General features: G+C 29.4%; 4 protein-coding genes and 1 long non-coding RNA gene across 5 annotated transcripts; 2 read left to right on the top strand and 3 right to left on the bottom strand.

Moving 5' to 3' along the window:
- Positions 1-1,773: 1,773 nt before the first annotated feature.
- LOC122397180 (chitobiosyldiphosphodolichol beta-mannosyltransferase) lies at positions 1,774-4,177 on the top strand. Its single transcript, XM_043396149.1, has 6 exons — positions 1,774-2,094; positions 2,231-2,573; positions 2,637-2,884; positions 3,006-3,179; positions 3,583-3,697; positions 3,852-4,177. Exons 1-6 carry the CDS (start codon positions 1,818-1,820, stop codon positions 4,063-4,065), a joined length of 1,371 nt encoding a protein of 456 aa, XP_043252084.1. The 5' UTR covers positions 1,774-1,817; the 3' UTR covers positions 4,066-4,177.
- A 28-nt stretch (positions 4,178-4,205) lies between these two features.
- LOC122397181 (NHP2-like protein 1) lies at positions 4,206-5,236 on the bottom strand. Its single transcript, XM_043396150.1, has 2 exons — positions 5,015-5,236; positions 4,206-4,790 (listed from the first exon to the last, which is right to left on the bottom strand). The coding sequence occupies exons 1-2, from the start codon at positions 5,015-5,017 to the stop codon at positions 4,410-4,412; spliced, it is 384 nt and encodes a 127-aa protein (XP_043252085.1). The 5' UTR covers positions 5,018-5,236; the 3' UTR covers positions 4,206-4,409.
- Positions 5,237-5,920: 684 nt separating this feature from the next.
- LOC122397450 (ATPase family AAA domain-containing protein 5) lies at positions 5,921-10,286 on the top strand. Its single transcript, XM_043396602.1, has 5 exons — positions 5,921-7,032; positions 7,116-7,432; positions 7,653-8,841; positions 8,932-9,349; positions 9,528-10,286. The coding sequence occupies exons 1-5, from the start codon at positions 6,140-6,142 to the stop codon at positions 10,284-10,286; spliced, it is 3,576 nt and encodes a 1,191-aa protein (XP_043252537.1). The 5' UTR covers positions 5,921-6,139.
- Positions 10,287-10,762: 476 nt separating this feature from the next.
- LOC122397213 (eukaryotic translation initiation factor 3 subunit L) lies at positions 10,763-12,710 on the bottom strand. Its single transcript, XM_043396225.1, has 3 exons — positions 12,525-12,710; positions 10,987-12,447; positions 10,763-10,897 (listed from the first exon to the last, which is right to left on the bottom strand). The coding sequence occupies exons 1-3, from the start codon at positions 12,543-12,545 to the stop codon at positions 10,763-10,765; spliced, it is 1,617 nt and encodes a 538-aa protein (XP_043252160.1). The 5' UTR covers positions 12,546-12,710.
- Positions 12,711-13,180: 470 nt separating this feature from the next.
- LOC122397198 lies at positions 13,181-15,743 on the bottom strand. The gene is made up of 3 exons (XR_006259087.1): positions 15,612-15,743; positions 14,667-14,780; positions 13,181-14,579 (listed from the first exon to the last, which is right to left on the bottom strand). It is a non-coding gene; the product is annotated as an uncharacterized LOC122397198 (long non-coding RNA).
- Positions 15,744-16,293: the final 550 nt, after the last annotated feature.

Here is a 16,293-nt window from a genome sequence, read left to right as displayed (position 1 = left end):
TATATATTTTTCTTTGTTTGCTTGAAAGACTATTCTCACTGATAGATATTTACGATATATTACTATAAATATCGAACGTTGCTCATGCAATTAAGAACACGAGAATGAAAGCAAAATCGTCAAAATTGATACTGATATCTAGACATGTAACGTAACAGCACTGATTTATAAACAAAAAAAATACAGAAACAAATTATATTGAAACATATATACATTCATATTTACACGAACAGTCAATAGATATAGCTATATTTAAACAAAATGATAACAATGACAGTCTTGTCTATATAAAATCATGGACACCGTTTTGCATCATGCAATGTAATTTGAAAGAAAAGGAAGATATTCTGATAAGACAAGATTGTTTCAATGGGCATAGTATAACTAAATTACAATAACAATCTAACTTTGCACTGTATTTTTTGCCTCCATCGGAAGTTAATCCATCTGTGGGTTATTATTATCTGTTACGATTAATTAATATTTTTATTATTTTTTACGAAATTAATACTTGATTTTATAATGCGATGTAAATACTTCTCTATGACAGTAATTTCGATTGAAATGTTATTTTTTATTTTCGTAATACAAATTTCGAAGGAGAAAAAATGGGGTACAAATGGAACATTACTCGGATATTAATAATATTGCATGGGTAGGACAATTTTATAGAACAGTAAAATATATGTCGTAATTGTAGTATGCAATAATTTATCGATTGTCACTATTAGAAAATACGTAGAATGAAATAATTTTCATAAAACAAGATCCATCGATCATCCTTTTTAAAAATGTTGTTAAAGTTTTATTGATTTGGTATATTAAAATTTAATTTGTCTGTGTCGTTATATTTAAAGTATATTATAAACATTAGTTACTAAAAGAAACATAGACATTTGCAGAAATATGAAACAAGTTCAATGCTTGAAAATTAAATTATTAATTTTATAATAGTTATTAAACAAGAAACTCGCCTTGCTTATTTTCCGTCAAATATTAATAATACAAATAATCTTTGCTACACTTAAACGATCTGCATTTTGTTTCTTGTCAACAATATGTATTACTTTCAACACAGGAAAGGTGGACCTGGCGATATTATGTGGCTACCGCTGCTCCAGAGGCTTATCGATCTTCGAAGGATCGTTTTTTTGGATTCTTCAAGATCTTTTTGCTTCGTTAATAAAAATTCCTCTACCCATTTTGTATGGTCGAATGCCAGGTGAACTATGTTAAGCAATAGGAAAGCGGTATTCCTATTGCATGTGCTAGTGTCACCGGCAATTTATTTTGCTTTGTAAATAAAAGTTCTTTTTTAGAAAAAAAATTGTTGCAGAGAAACTTGGAAAAGTGATTCCCTTTTTATCCTTTATAAAATAATAATAAATTTCGATGACCATTTTGTTATAGATTTGTTTTAGAACTAAGAACATTTGCGCGGAATAATAGAAACATTATATTAAAGATAACTGTGATATACTCGTTAAAGTAGAACATTAAAGCGAAGAATTTTCATACATTTCTAATTTTGGTCGGGTTGTATTGTATACATATGCTCATCCATAGGAATAATAAAAAAAATGCCTTTTTTTAATAGTTAAAATATGATCACGGGGTCTTAAAATGTGTATTTTTCTATAAATTTGTTTTCCATTCGATTTTGTTTATATGTATGTGCCTATATAGATCGAAACGTAAAAATGTATGGGCAGTCGATATTCGAGATTGTATGCCATTAACACGAGGACGGTCTTAAGTTGTCAAGTTCAAAAAGGAAAGGCTTGCACAGTAGCGTGGCCCGGTAGCATTGTTTGAAAATGTGGTCACTTTATGTAATATGTATACTTGCTTTAATTGTTGTTTTAATTAGAAAATTGTATTTGAAGGCATATAAAGAACATAAGAATGTCTGTGTCCTTGTTCTTGGAGATTTGGGTAGAAGTCCTAGAATGCAATATCATGTTATATCACTTGCAAAAGAAGGATTTACCGTAGATTTTATAGGTTATCCTGGCTCGTTGCCATTAAAAGAAATAAGAGAAAGTCCTTGCATACATATTCAGTACCTTCCACCTCCACCAGAATTAAACAATAGTATGATATCAACTTTATTATGCATTTACAATATGCTTCGTTAATTACAATTGTAACAAATTCTTTTGCTACATATGTCTCATTCAATGTTGTCTATGTTTCATTCATTCAAACAAAACATCTTTTTATATTTCAGTATTATCCCGTCTTCCATGTTATGTAATAAAAACATTATGGCAAACTATTACTCTATCATGGATTTTGTTTCGAAAACGTATATCAAGTCATGTTCTAGTACAGAATCCACCTGCGATACCAACACTTCCAATTTGTTGGTTTTATTGTATTATAATGAATTCACAATTTATAATTGACTGGCATAATTATGCTTATACTCTAATGGCACTTGGTTTGGGAAACGATCATTTGTTAGTTAAATTTGCAAAAGTAATCGAAACATATTTTGGTTCTAAAGCACAAGCTAATTTTTGTGTTTCTAAAGCATTGAAGAAAGATTTAGAAGTAAACTGGAGAATCAAGTTAGTATTTTTAAATATATTTGTCTCTTTAAATAGATCATTTAATAATGTTTTTTTGTTTAGAGCTGAAGTATTATATGATCGTCCAGCAAATGAATTTCATCCTATATCATTAATAGAAAAACATACATTTTTATTAAAATTAATCGAAAAATATAATATATTTAAAGGTTCAAAAGAAAACTCGACTATATTTACAGAATATATATCAAACAAAGTACATTTATCCTCTGAAAGACCTGGCTTCATTGTTTCAAGTACAAGTTGGACAGAAGATGAAGATTTTTCAATGTTATTAAGTGCATTGCAAGGTACTTTTAATTCCTTTTAATACATGATTTTAGAATATCCTATATAATTACTGCATGATTAAAATCTTGTATATAATTTTCTATACTTTCTATTATAATTGAAATATATGTATTTTTCCAGAATATGAAAATGCAATTACAAAGAATATTTGTAATCTACCTGATTTAATTTGTGTAATAACTGGTAAAGGTCCTTTGAAAGAATTTTATATGGCTATTATAAAATTAAAAAACTGGAAACACGTTACAATTATAACACCATGGCTTGAAAGTGAAGATTATCCTAAAATACTAGGTATTTAAATAATATACAAAACGTATTCTGTACTGATTTTGTATGTATTCATATATGTAAAGAGTGTTCCATTTCAATCTTTCAGGAGATATGAAAAATTGTTTCAGACAAAAATTGTATGGTATCAATGTCGAATTTTAAAATTAAAATCTATAGTATATGGCTAACATGGAGAAAAGTAATAGGAGGTCAAATAAATGACAGCATAATCTGTTCCCCTTAACACCTATATAATTTTTGTCTAAAATATTTCTTCATAGCTTCTGCATCTTTCAAGATATTTATCTTGAGAGATAAAAATGGAACACCTTACTTACTTACACTCTCTCTCTCTCTCTACGTGTGTACATACACATTTAGATATATATTATATATATGTAAAGAATGTACTTCTTGTATAAAGCTAGCGCCGACCTAGGTATTTGTCTCCATACATCATCTAGTGGTTTGGATTTACCAATGAAAGTTGTTGATATGTTTGGATGTGGACTTCCAGTTTGTGCATATGATTTTAAATGGTAAGTTTAATAATGAAAATTTACATTACTTAAAATGTAAATATTTGTTGTTTTCATCATTTTTGTCTGCCACATTCATTACTACGTATAATGATGTTTTTAATGTATTAAGGTTTAAAATTAAAGATTCAGCTACAGTATTTTTATTTTTCAGTTTATCAGAACTTGTTAAACATAATGAAAATGGAATGGTTTTTTCAAACAAAAAAGAACTATCAGATCAATTAAAATTGTGGTTTGAAAATTTCCCCAATAATGATTCTCAACGTGTGTTGGACGAAAAATTCCGGAAGGAACTTCGTAATTTTCAAGAAAATCGGTGGCATAGTAACTGGACTTCTGTTGTGCTATCTTACTTTAATAAATAATTTTTAACATATTCATTTTACGCATGTGTATATTGTTTAAAGTTTTTAGACCTATTTTTTACAACATATATTTAATGCATTGACTGATAAGGTAAGGGATGGGCAATTGATAGTATTTATTATTTTCATCAGAGACAGATAAGAGGCCTGAGCAAGCTTCATCAGCCTCTATTAGGCCTTATATGAACTTTGAGATTAAATAGAAATTAAAATTTTTTCCTTAAAATTTTTAATCGTGTAATTGATTTATACATAAAGTATTTGATTGTTCTGGTTTACAAATATGTGAATGGCAATATGGATTCGAAGTTTAAAGAAAAGTTTTCATATCAGATACAAATTACTTAAACTAAAAGACGTTCAATTTCTTGCTGTATAGCTTGAATCTGGGGTTTCAATTGTGAGCCTTCATTAACTGTTACAGAACAAGCAGCAACAGGTCTAGATACTCCACAAGCACGACCTAAAGCTTGTTTGCTCCTAACAAATACGTATGGAATGTTTTTATCTTCGCACAATAATGGTAAGTGTAGTAAGATCTCCAATGGTTCTGCATCTGCAGCCATTACAATGAACTCTGATAATCCACGGTTCAATGTTTTTGTTGCCTCATTAGCCCCTTTTCTTAATTGCTTATAATTCATTGCTTGCTGTACTAAATTTAAGATTTTTGCGGTTAATGTAGCATCAGCTAAAGGATATGCTTTTGGATTAACTTCGTCACCCTACATAAGAAATATTAATCATTAGAGAATTTTCATTTCCATTTAGTGATGTAAAATAAAATAGAACTAACTATAACTTTTACTTATAATAAAAGTAATATTACCTTAAAGTAATAAAAGTAATTAAATATTTTAAAGTAATTCAGTTTACTACAGTAATGATGTCACGTGCAAAACTTAACCTATAATATCACACAAAAGGAAACCTAATTTAATGTACTTACCATTTTGTACAAGTTTATATTATGCTTGAAACTTTTATGTGAAAATAAAAATATTTTCCGTATGGAATAAGCAACCTCTCCGCGATTATTCTTAAAAATCACTTCATGGAGGAGCTAAACACAACATAAGATTTAGTTATGAGATACCAACCAGTGTGGCCAGATTTGGCATAATTGAGTGCATCGACGCGACACTAGTAACGACGAATTTCTTTAGCGTCTAACAGAACATACAGCATGCCAGATTCAGCACCGGTGCACTACTACCACGCCAGATCACGTGTACGTGAGCTCGTAGAGTTTCGGAATGTCGACAAAGGCACACTGGCGCATGCGCTCTTTCTCGATTCTCCGAAGCTGCCCGAAGTAATTTCGGGCCGCGTGATCTGGCATAATGTGAGAGACTCTCTCAGAGAGAGCACCTTCAGAGCACTTCCGGCTCCTCTGGGGACATGTTCTGTAGTTCGAATCATAGGGATTGGTACTACTTGTTTAGGCATTTTCCCACGGTAAAATTAATGAAGTTAATATCCAACGAAACCATTTATTTAATAACAATAATAAAATACAACATTAATGTGCATAGTAAGGTAATTTCTAATGCACACGACTGAAAAAACCGTCTCACTAGTCACATTGATTCTATCAATCAAAACTTAGTCACGTCTAGAGTCTTTTATCACATAGATGTTATTAAGCCGACTCTCAACGATAAAATCAAACTCCCGCGGGTTACTGTATCTCACTCAACATGGCTAGTACTGGAATTTGCTGTTGCGTATGATATTCAACAAATTCATAATTATAACATAAAAATGTCGTATTTGAAATAAAATAAGAGATATTTGTATAATACGATCGTCTATTTCAATTAACTACTAAAAATTTTTATCAGAAAATCAATTTAAGAGACGTAGAAGAAATAAAAATTTGTATTTTTGAAGCGTTGCCAACAAAAGTTTACTGCAAATGGCGGGAATATTACATTAAATCTGTTTTAGTAGTAACATATAGTGTCATGGCGCCAAAATTTTACACTACGTATATAAGAAGAATAAATATTAAATGGATTTCTTTCATAATGTCCTCTGCATTTTTGTAATTTTCCTTGTGCAGTGATGAAGAATGAAAAGTATCACACAGTACCTTATGAATGCTGTAAAATCTAGTAAAAGTACAGTACATTCTAATGATAACACGACGAAAGAAACAAACTCTACGAAAGGTTCTAAAGGTAAATGTAATCATGTTAAAATGAAAACATCGCGAACAGATACAAAAAATGGAATATGTGATATCATAAAAAGTAATAATGATATGATTGATGATACACTTAATTCTTTTACCAAGGTATATAATGTGGACAAAAATTCACACAAACCTAAAAGTTCTTCCTCGTTAAAGATAACATCGCAGAAATTACGAAATCAAGACCTAGATCATTTATCATTAGAAACAAAAAATATTTTGGTAAATAAACTGAAACATCAAAGAGAAAAACAAAATTCTCAAAATTGTTTAGATAGTGATAAAAATTATAAGAAAAAATTGAGAAATGAACAAAATATTAACACTGATGTAAACTCCACTAGTACATTTGAAAATAAAAATCATGCTAATAATATAGATTTATTAATTATTGACTCTAGTGATGACGATGAATGTTATCATAAGGAATCTAATGCTTTTCAAATTATTATGAATCGTAATAATAAACCAGTCCAACAAACGTCGCAGATCAGAGTTCCTTCCCAAAATGAGGAAATAGATGCTGGAAATTCTGAAGAATATAAAGAGAAATTAAAACGTTCTAAAGAAAAGTTGATAGCTTTAGCAGATAGAAAAGGATATTCCAAAAGGAAAATATTTGAATTAGAAGAAAGTGAAAAAGTGGAACAAATTATTCATAATCGTATAAAAGTTTTTAAAAGAGAGAAGAAAGAAGAAAAGAAAGATAATGAACGCTCCAGTGTTTTAAGTCAAAGACAATTACAAGGCAATTTGTTAAATTATTTCAGGTAATACCATTAATATCTTCTTCGATAAAATAAAAAATAATATTTACCTAAAATTGTATTCTACTTTATTTTGTCTATGATAGGAAAACACCAGTAGATTTAACACATACAAATATATCAGATATGTCTACTATTGTAGTCAAGGCTGATGTACATATAGCAGAAAACTCCATTAAACATGGTATACGTAACTCAAATTTAAGCAATGAAATACGGCCAAATAGAAAAAATAGATCAGATTTGGATTTGTCTCAAATTGATGATATTAATATCATTGGATCTGAAAATATTAGTATGTCACATAAAAAGAAAGAACATGGTCAACAACAACAAAATAATAAATGCAGGTGGTCCTTACGAGTTAAATTTCGAAATTACGAAGACGAAAGTTCTATCTTGGGTAATTAATAACTTAGTAAATATAGTAAAATAATGATTGCATTATTTAGTATAAAAAATGTATTATATATGAAGAAAAAAAAATATTGGAGTCTCCCAAATTATATTTTGGTTGCAGGCAATGAATTTACACACTTTGATCTCTGATTTTTAAATTTTGTCTTAATATTACTTATACAGTTGTTATTTGATTTTTTAAATGTTTGTTATTCGAAAAATAGGTGACAGTAGCGATGAAGAATTATTCTCACCAAGAAGTAAAGATAAATTAAATGTAGAAAATTCAAAAAAATCTAAAAGAATTAAAAATATTTGTTCCGAAGATTTATCCTTAAATGTTAAAAGCAAGAGAAGTATGCCAAAACAGACGAATGAATGTGTGAAGGTAAAATTAAAGGAATTAAAACAATCAGAATGTTCTACAGATGGTATTGTAATAAAAGATAATAAAAATTCAAAAACTACATTTAAAAATGAACATAAAGTAATGTCTCGTAAACACAAATCAATCGTTATACAAGATAAAAATGAGATCAACTATGTTTGTACCAATTTAGAAAATATTAATGAAGTTAAACTGAGTGAAATAAACACACTCATTCACGATAATAATTCAAAGAGAAAAACGACTGATAAATTAGCACCCTTATTTACAAAACGGCAAAAACCAGATCCGGAAATTGTAGCAGCACGGCAATTATTTTTACAACCAGATATAACAGATAAAAATAACAAAACTATAGATCGAAAAGTAAATGGTTATGGTACATTGCCATTTCCAGGTATTAGCCACATTACACAATTAAGCAATTTAAATTCTGACGGAATGAATAATTTTCATATTCGAGACAAAATTTTGAACCAATATGTTCCAGATTTAAATGTAAATAACTATAAATTTATAATAGATTTTTCTGAAACGAAGTTAAAATCATCAACAAATATTCAGAAACCGAAAATTCAGGAAGTATTATCAGAAATGGAACAAAACTGTCCAGATGTAAGGAAAATGTGGGATATTGTTTTGTTCGCTATTAAAGGAAATTCTAATAAAACGATGTCTCCAAAAACAAAAACTAGAAGAAGTAAACAATTGGAGAAAAAACAAATGCTTGAATGTAAAAGCAAAGGTAATCAAATTGAAGGTTGTAGTTGGACTTACAAGTATAGACCAAAAAATGCTAAAGAAGTAATTGGAAACGAAGAAGCTGCTGCAAAGCTAAAAGAATGGTTGATTGGGTGGACAGAAACATTTAGAAATGAAGATGATAGTAGTGGAGATGAATTTTATTTATCAGATAATAGTTCCTCAAGAATGAGTGAAAATAATCAAGTGGCTGTATTATTAGGACCACACGGAAGTGGTAAAACAGCTACTGTGTATGCAGTAGCAGAAGAATTCGGTTATACGTTCGTATACAACATTAATACTTAGATAATGTATAATTTAAATATTTTTTATTATATGTAGTTATTAAAAAAGAACTCTATTTTGTTTAGCGTATTAGAAGTAAACGCATCATCTAGAAGAACTGGGAAAAAGCTTTTAAAAGAATTGGAAGAGGCAACTAAATCACATAGAATAAAAAAAAAGAACAGCGCGTCTGCTTTTTTTAATTCAGTTTCAAATGAAATGTTACCAAAGGAAATACCACAAAATTCTCTCATTCTCATAGAAGATATTGATCTTGTATTTGAAGAAGACGAAGGTTTTACTTCTGCTACATATCAATTAGCATCAAACACAAAACGTCCAATTATCATGACGTGTAGGGATGTTTATCCACAATTGAGTAAAGTAGCACCTCAGCAAAATAGAATTTATTTTCAAAACGTTGCTGGCAGTAGAATGTTTGCTTTGTTAGAACTGATTTCATTAGCAGAAACTGGTTACAAACTACCGCATAACTGCATAACAGTAAGTATTGTTAGTACACAGGCAAATGAAAAAAAATTCATTTGTTTTTTTAATAATATAAAATTTATATACGCTACTTGTATGTTTCAAATAGATTAAATTTAGTTATTTAATCAACGAAAGTAAATGGTAAAAAGCAATAGAATGTAATATTACATCAAAACACTTTTTCTTATAGGAATTAGTGCAAACTGGAGATTTACGCAAAGCTATACTGCAGTTACAGTATCTATTGCTATCTGGTCCAATACAAATACCAGAACAACAATGTATAATTTTCAACAACTCTTTTTGGCAAAATATGCAACATTACTTATATAAGCCAGCAATTAAAGTAAGTAAAAGGCAAAGAACAAAAAAGATTGCAGACAGAAAAGTAACAAATGATAATAAAGAAATATTAAATGATGTAGCAAGTAAATTAGATAACATAGTTTTATTGTCATCTTTAATTAACATAGAAGATACTGCATTAAATTTATGGCAAATAAAAACACAACCCAGTCTGTCTCTGATCGAGGATACTGCTTCATATTCAGTTTCAAATAATATATGTTTAAACATAGCTGAATGGATAAGTGACAAAGTTACGTATAAAGATCACTTAAATAAACAGAATGGAACCCAGTATCGAAATAATATCACATTAAAGAAACAATTAAACACTGGAATAAATATAGCATTATCACACACTGCATCTTTAGTGCTCGATCGTCGAATTATATCTACAGATTATCTTCCATCTGTAAGAACGATATGTAGAGCAGAAGAATGCAAAGTTAAGATGAATCTTAAACGAGGAAATCGATTTTTTCATTATCTTCACAATTTAAAAGTTCCATCTACATCATTCCAGCCTAATATTTTATCAGCAGCATGTCAAGTAATGTACGACAAAATAAACAATGATACGCGTATAATTAAAAGTACTAATTAACTTTTAACTATGTAATTTATAAGAATAGAAATGTATATTTGCAAATATTTTTAAAAACAAACATAGTATACTTAATGTTACAAATTTTTGGACAATAAAAACAATTAATATTACACAAATGCAAATATTTTATTTGTTCGATCTCTTTTTTAATAACACAGGATGTCAGTCAACGATTGCCTTCAGAATATTGCATAAGTCGATAACAAGATAAAAATGTTGATTTTATTTTAATAGTAAGAATCTATCAAATACTCTAATTTTTCTTAACATAAAATTGTTGTACAAAATTGTATTATAATGCCTTTAAAACGCCTGGCAAAATGACTGACTATAATGCTTTTAAACCTTATAATTGCACATAATAAAGTATCTTTAAAGCACCTTTTGAAATGATGGTTTTGATTATACAATAAAAACGTATTTATTAGTAATCAAAATTTTATTTTCCTTTAGAAAATATGGTTACAATACAATTAAATCTTTATGTGATGCAATTTTCGATTTAACTCTTCAAACTTCAGAATTTTTCGAATGAAAAAGTCACCGTAACGATGTGCCACTTTTGTGTCCGCGATATGGATCATGTCATGATCGATATAAAAGTCCAACTATAATAACATACATTATAAAATTATTATTTCTCATTCGTAATTGATATTAATAATGACAATATTATGTTAATAAATACATAAATTACCTCTGAGCCAGATTGGAACTTGCCATCTAATCCTGATGCACCTTTTGTCCAAACAATATTTTTCATTTTATGTTTGAAACACAATAAATGAATGGTCAGAGTATTAACTTCCTTTTTTAAATCCCAATTTTCATCAGGTCTAGAATTGCTGCACATGAATGTAGCTAGTTTACTTAGCGGTAGAGTAGTATATAATTTTAAATATGAACGAATCGTTGGTAACATTTTCTGCTGAACTACTTCATCCATAAAGACTTGAGTTTGGTGCTTGATTGCTTCTCGAACATAATCTTCGGTTGGATTGTCAGGGTTTGGTGGCGTAAGGGACAAGAATTTTGGGCATGCAAATAGGAAACATGATTCAAATTCTGCTAAATCTCCATATTGCATCTTGTACATTTTTTCGTGATAATTTTTATCACGTAGTGCCTGTTGTAATCCTTCGTCTATGCATTGGGGATGAAGAACAAGACAAATGGCTAATAAATGATACATCTGATCAGTTTGCTTATTAATTTGATCATTCTGATAACTTCTTGTTGCAAATAATTGCTTTGTTCTTTGAATGTATAACAAAATACCAGAAAATGTTCTGATTGCATCTGCATATCTACGCATCATCATATATGCAAAACCAACATAATATGCAGTTGATATCTGACAACCAGGTACATGAGAGTATGCACTTTTTTTATAAAGTTCCACATTCTCTAGTACTTTAATTGCTTGATAATAATCTCCTAAGAGAGAATGTAAGCGTAATAAACCTACAAGAGAAAAATATCCAAGCATTTTATACAAAGAATGTCTTCCAAATACGCCAGCAACCGAATCTGGATCTCCGCCACTTGCATAAACTTCCAATTGACTTTTAATTTTTGATTTATCAACTAAATAATGTAAAACATTTAAAACGCAAAGTATATCCCATATTTTGCTATGTGCATTCAAATTCTCAATTTCTTCTGATGTTTTATTGGATATATTAGCACGATACTGTGTAAAAGATTGAAATTGGTAAACAAATTCATCAATAAGTTCCCATAACCATTGATCGGGTAATTCCAATTGAACTGGTGTATCTGGATGCAATATGTAATTAAAAAGATCGCAATAATTATAAAAAGAACCAAGACGTTGTTCTAACGTTGGTCCTTGCATTCTAGCATAAATATGACGATAATACAGTTCTTTGTAGAGAGTGAGGAATACCGGGTCATTGTCAACTATATGTGCAATTGCTTGAGCATCTGGCCAAGAAGATTTATCAAACAATTGTTCTGAAATTTTCGGAAACGATGTTTCATAAAGATTTTGTATTTCAAAAATCATTCCTTCATTTATACAGTTTCGTAAGAATACGAGAAAACTTCGTACAACTTCTGGTATTTGACGGTAGTTTACTCTGTCATATTGTTCGTTATAACCATCTACCGATCCATACTCATCATATGTATCATACTGAAAATTGTATAAATAATAGCTTCATTTACGAAATTTACACCATTTTATATTACTATTTTCCAACCAATATTTACCTCGTTATAATCCTCGTACATGATGGCTAAATGTATCTAATTTTATACGAACAAACTTACTTAACCTATGCGTTAAGGAGGGTAAAAATTCTAACCAAAATGAACCGTGATAAGTCCACAAACCACTAACGTAGTATAAGCATAGAGTACTTGAATAGAGATGAAACTTGTTTTTGATCCCGGAAGTTGAATTCTGATGTGTAACATCACAGCCGACTCTAGTACTTACTAGCCGTGCTGAAGGTAAAATGGCAACACCGCGGGAGTCCGGCTTCGATATACCTAGCCCAACCTACCGTAACAGTCTCCCAGCCTCCCACTACCCACCGGCCTCTGGGCTACATAGGCTCCATCTACCGGCCTTCCGGCCTTCCGGTCTCCCGCCGATCTTTCAAATGTTTCAAATATTAATGTACTGAAGTCCATTAAATGTGAGCAACGGAGCAATAATCCAGGTGTTTCATTTATTTATATTAACTCTACAGATCCTGATTTTGGTGTGTAGCACACTTATTTAATATAATCTATAGCATTTTTGGACATTTTGTTTTATATACATTTTTTTTTATAAATTTCACATATTCATTAATAATGCCACGGCGTTGCTGTGTTCCCAATTGCAAGGGAAATTATGATAGTACCTTAAAAGATAATAATTACAATTCTATATTTTTATTCCCCAAAGATGAGGAATAGCGGGAGAAATGGAGGGTTGCTATTCACCAGATAATGATATAACAAATGAACATTATCTTATTAATATATCATCCAATTTAACATCTAGAGAAAAAGTAGTGATTTTATTAATTGATGAAATTTATATTAGTTCAAAATTACAGTACAAATCAAACAGACTTGCGGGTTCCGCTTCAAATTCTAACGAATTGGCAAAAACCATTTTAGCTTTTATGATATGTTCAGCTTTTGGAAATTTTTCTGAAATTATTAAATTATTACCAGTTTTCAATATTACCGGGGCTGAAATGACACCCATTGTTTATAAAATTATAGAATTTGTCCAAAAATGTGGTTTCGAAATAATATGCATTGTAGCAGATAATCATAGAATCAATAGAAATATGTTTAATAAATTATCTAATAATGGTATAAGTTTTCCTAATCCTTCACAATCTAATAAAACCATTTTTCTTTCTTTCGACTTTGTTCATATAATGAAAAATATTAGAAATAATTGGTCAAATTTAAAAAATGTAGATAAAACTTTCGTTTTCCCCGACATTTATACAAACGAACTAAGATTAGCTAAGTTTAATGATTTACGTACGGTTTACGATTTCGAAAAACCTAAGAAAGCTAATTGCTAAGAAAGCTTATAAATTAAACTATAAGTCACTGTATCCAAATAATTTTGACCGACAAAACGTTTTCCTCGTTGATAATATATTCCATCAGTCTACAATAGCAGCTATGAAAGATTTCAATTATACCGCTACTGCTCATTTTTTAGAAATATTTCGCAATTGGTGGGACATTGTGAACAATACAAGTAGTATAAAAGGTAACAGGAAAAGAAACGAATTTTGTAAACCGATTTTGAATGTGAATTTTTAAAGAAATTTCTAATATGGTTAAATTCTTGGCAAAATTTGCAGACAAATGGCCATTTAACAGTAGATACTTTCAAAGCTCTGCACCAAAGTACTACAGTTCTTTTACTACTTACAGAGTACTGTTTTCAAAATTTTGATATATCATATCTTTTGGCTGGAAAATTTACAACCGAAAAATTAGAAAAACGATTTGGAAATTATAGACTTTTATCTGGTTGTAATTATCATGTGTCATATAACGAAATAATTCATGCAGAAAAAAAAATTAGATTAAAACATATATTTACAAAATCGGCAAATTCGTTTTCTCTTACTGAAATCAAAAATAAATTTCGAATTTGTGATGACAATAATAACGATCTTCATGATCTTCCCACTGATGTGACTTGTTTCTCAGGAATCTTCGATACCGAATACTTGTCCGATTGTGTTGCAGATGATTCCATTAAAATTTATATTTCTGGTTATGGGTCCCATTCTGTTGCTAAAAAATTAAATTGCAATATATGTCGTTTATTAGTTGTGGAGGATAAAGGTAAAACTGTAGGCGATGTATATTTTGATCACTTACAAAGAGGGGGCCTTTCTGTCCCCACTGAAGAAGCGATAGCCTCATTTATTCATATGTATGCAATAATGGAAGCCATAATAAATGATGGCAATTTAGAATCTCAGTTTTTGCAATCTGGAAATCATAAACATATTTTATGTAAATTAACATATATTAGCATTCAATCAGACATACATTATTTAGCATTTTCAGATACATGCGTTTGTGGTCGAGCTTACCAAAGTATTTGGTTTAAATTATTATCAATTTTTTCAAATATTTTATTAAACGATTATGTGAAAACTGTAAATAATAGTCAGTTGGAAACACGTACAGACATCACTTCTAAAAATCGTAAATTAAAAACTTTTAATAGGAACTAGATTTTCAATCATTTTTTTTAATTTCATTTTTCTTAAAACATTAATTTTTATATATATTTAACTTATTCCTTTCAATATGTTTTAATACATTAATAGAGTTTTATTTACTTGCTTAGTATATTTTTATTATGAATACTATTTCACAAGATTCAAAGTTTTATTAGTTGTATTTCAAGAGAATTTCAAAGTATGTTTTGATATGTTTTGTTATTAATATTATTCAAAATTATTTATTATTATTTCAAAATGTAATACTTTATTTCTTTAAGAATACAAAAGTTATGTTTTTGTTATGTTCTATTTAAAAATATTAATTTTATTTTAGAAAATGGGATGATATGGCTATTGGCGAACCACCCATTATAATAAAAAAAAAAGGTAACGCGCCATGGTAAATACCCCTAGGGTGGTGAGGAAATTTTTCACAATTATCATACTGTCCTCTAACACGATTTTATAATTAACTCCATAATTGTTCCTTTCAATAGCTAATTATGCTAACCTCTTTTCCACGGGCACTTAACCTGTTTGGCTTCGTACCAATAATTTTGCCTATTTCAGGTCTCTATTAACTTATACATACCTTTATCAATTTTTAAATCCTTCAGTTTGGTTCAAAGATGGTTTTAACTTTTTTCACACTTCTATTTTCTTGAAATCTCTGTAAATATTTCAAATATAATGCATCACAACACCAAACTATTCCGACAGTCCACAAAATATATACCGCATTTATAAATATTAATATACTTCTGTATTACTTCTACTTACTATAGTTATGATATTCATATATTCCTTATACATAATTAATAAAAAATACTGTATATTAGTATAATTTTATATCGCAAAATAACGTTAATTATAATCCTGAACACAAAACTCCACTATTGAAAATAGGACTCCCGATCCGCACATGAGCGGTGTTACCACGTTCCATAGCACGGCTAGTAGTACTAGAGTCGGCTGTGGTAAGGTATAAGGAAAATAAAGTATCATAATGGACAAAAAATTTCGAAATTTTTTTTTAGCGGAAATACACGTTTTAGGACCCCCTCATCATATTGTGACTACTACAAAGAAACATATTTTTTTTTTGTTCCTATGCTATTGACATGATTGCATCTAAACGGCTGAACGAATTTCAATGAAACATAACATTTAAGTTTTATGTTCTCGTTTCAAGGTCTCATTAGATTTTGAGCGTGATCAGCTCCCATATAATGATGATTATACGTTTTTAGTTTTATAATTATTTCGATACATAT

This window comes from Colletes gigas, unplaced genomic scaffold (assembly GCF_013123115.1).
Source record: "Colletes gigas isolate AHSC1104 unplaced genomic scaffold, ASM1312311v1 Colletes_gigas_Sc00009, whole genome shotgun sequence".
Lineage (NCBI taxonomy): Eukaryota > Metazoa > Arthropoda > Insecta > Hymenoptera > Colletidae > Colletes > Colletes gigas.
This window is presented reverse-complemented; position numbering and strand designations above follow the sequence as displayed.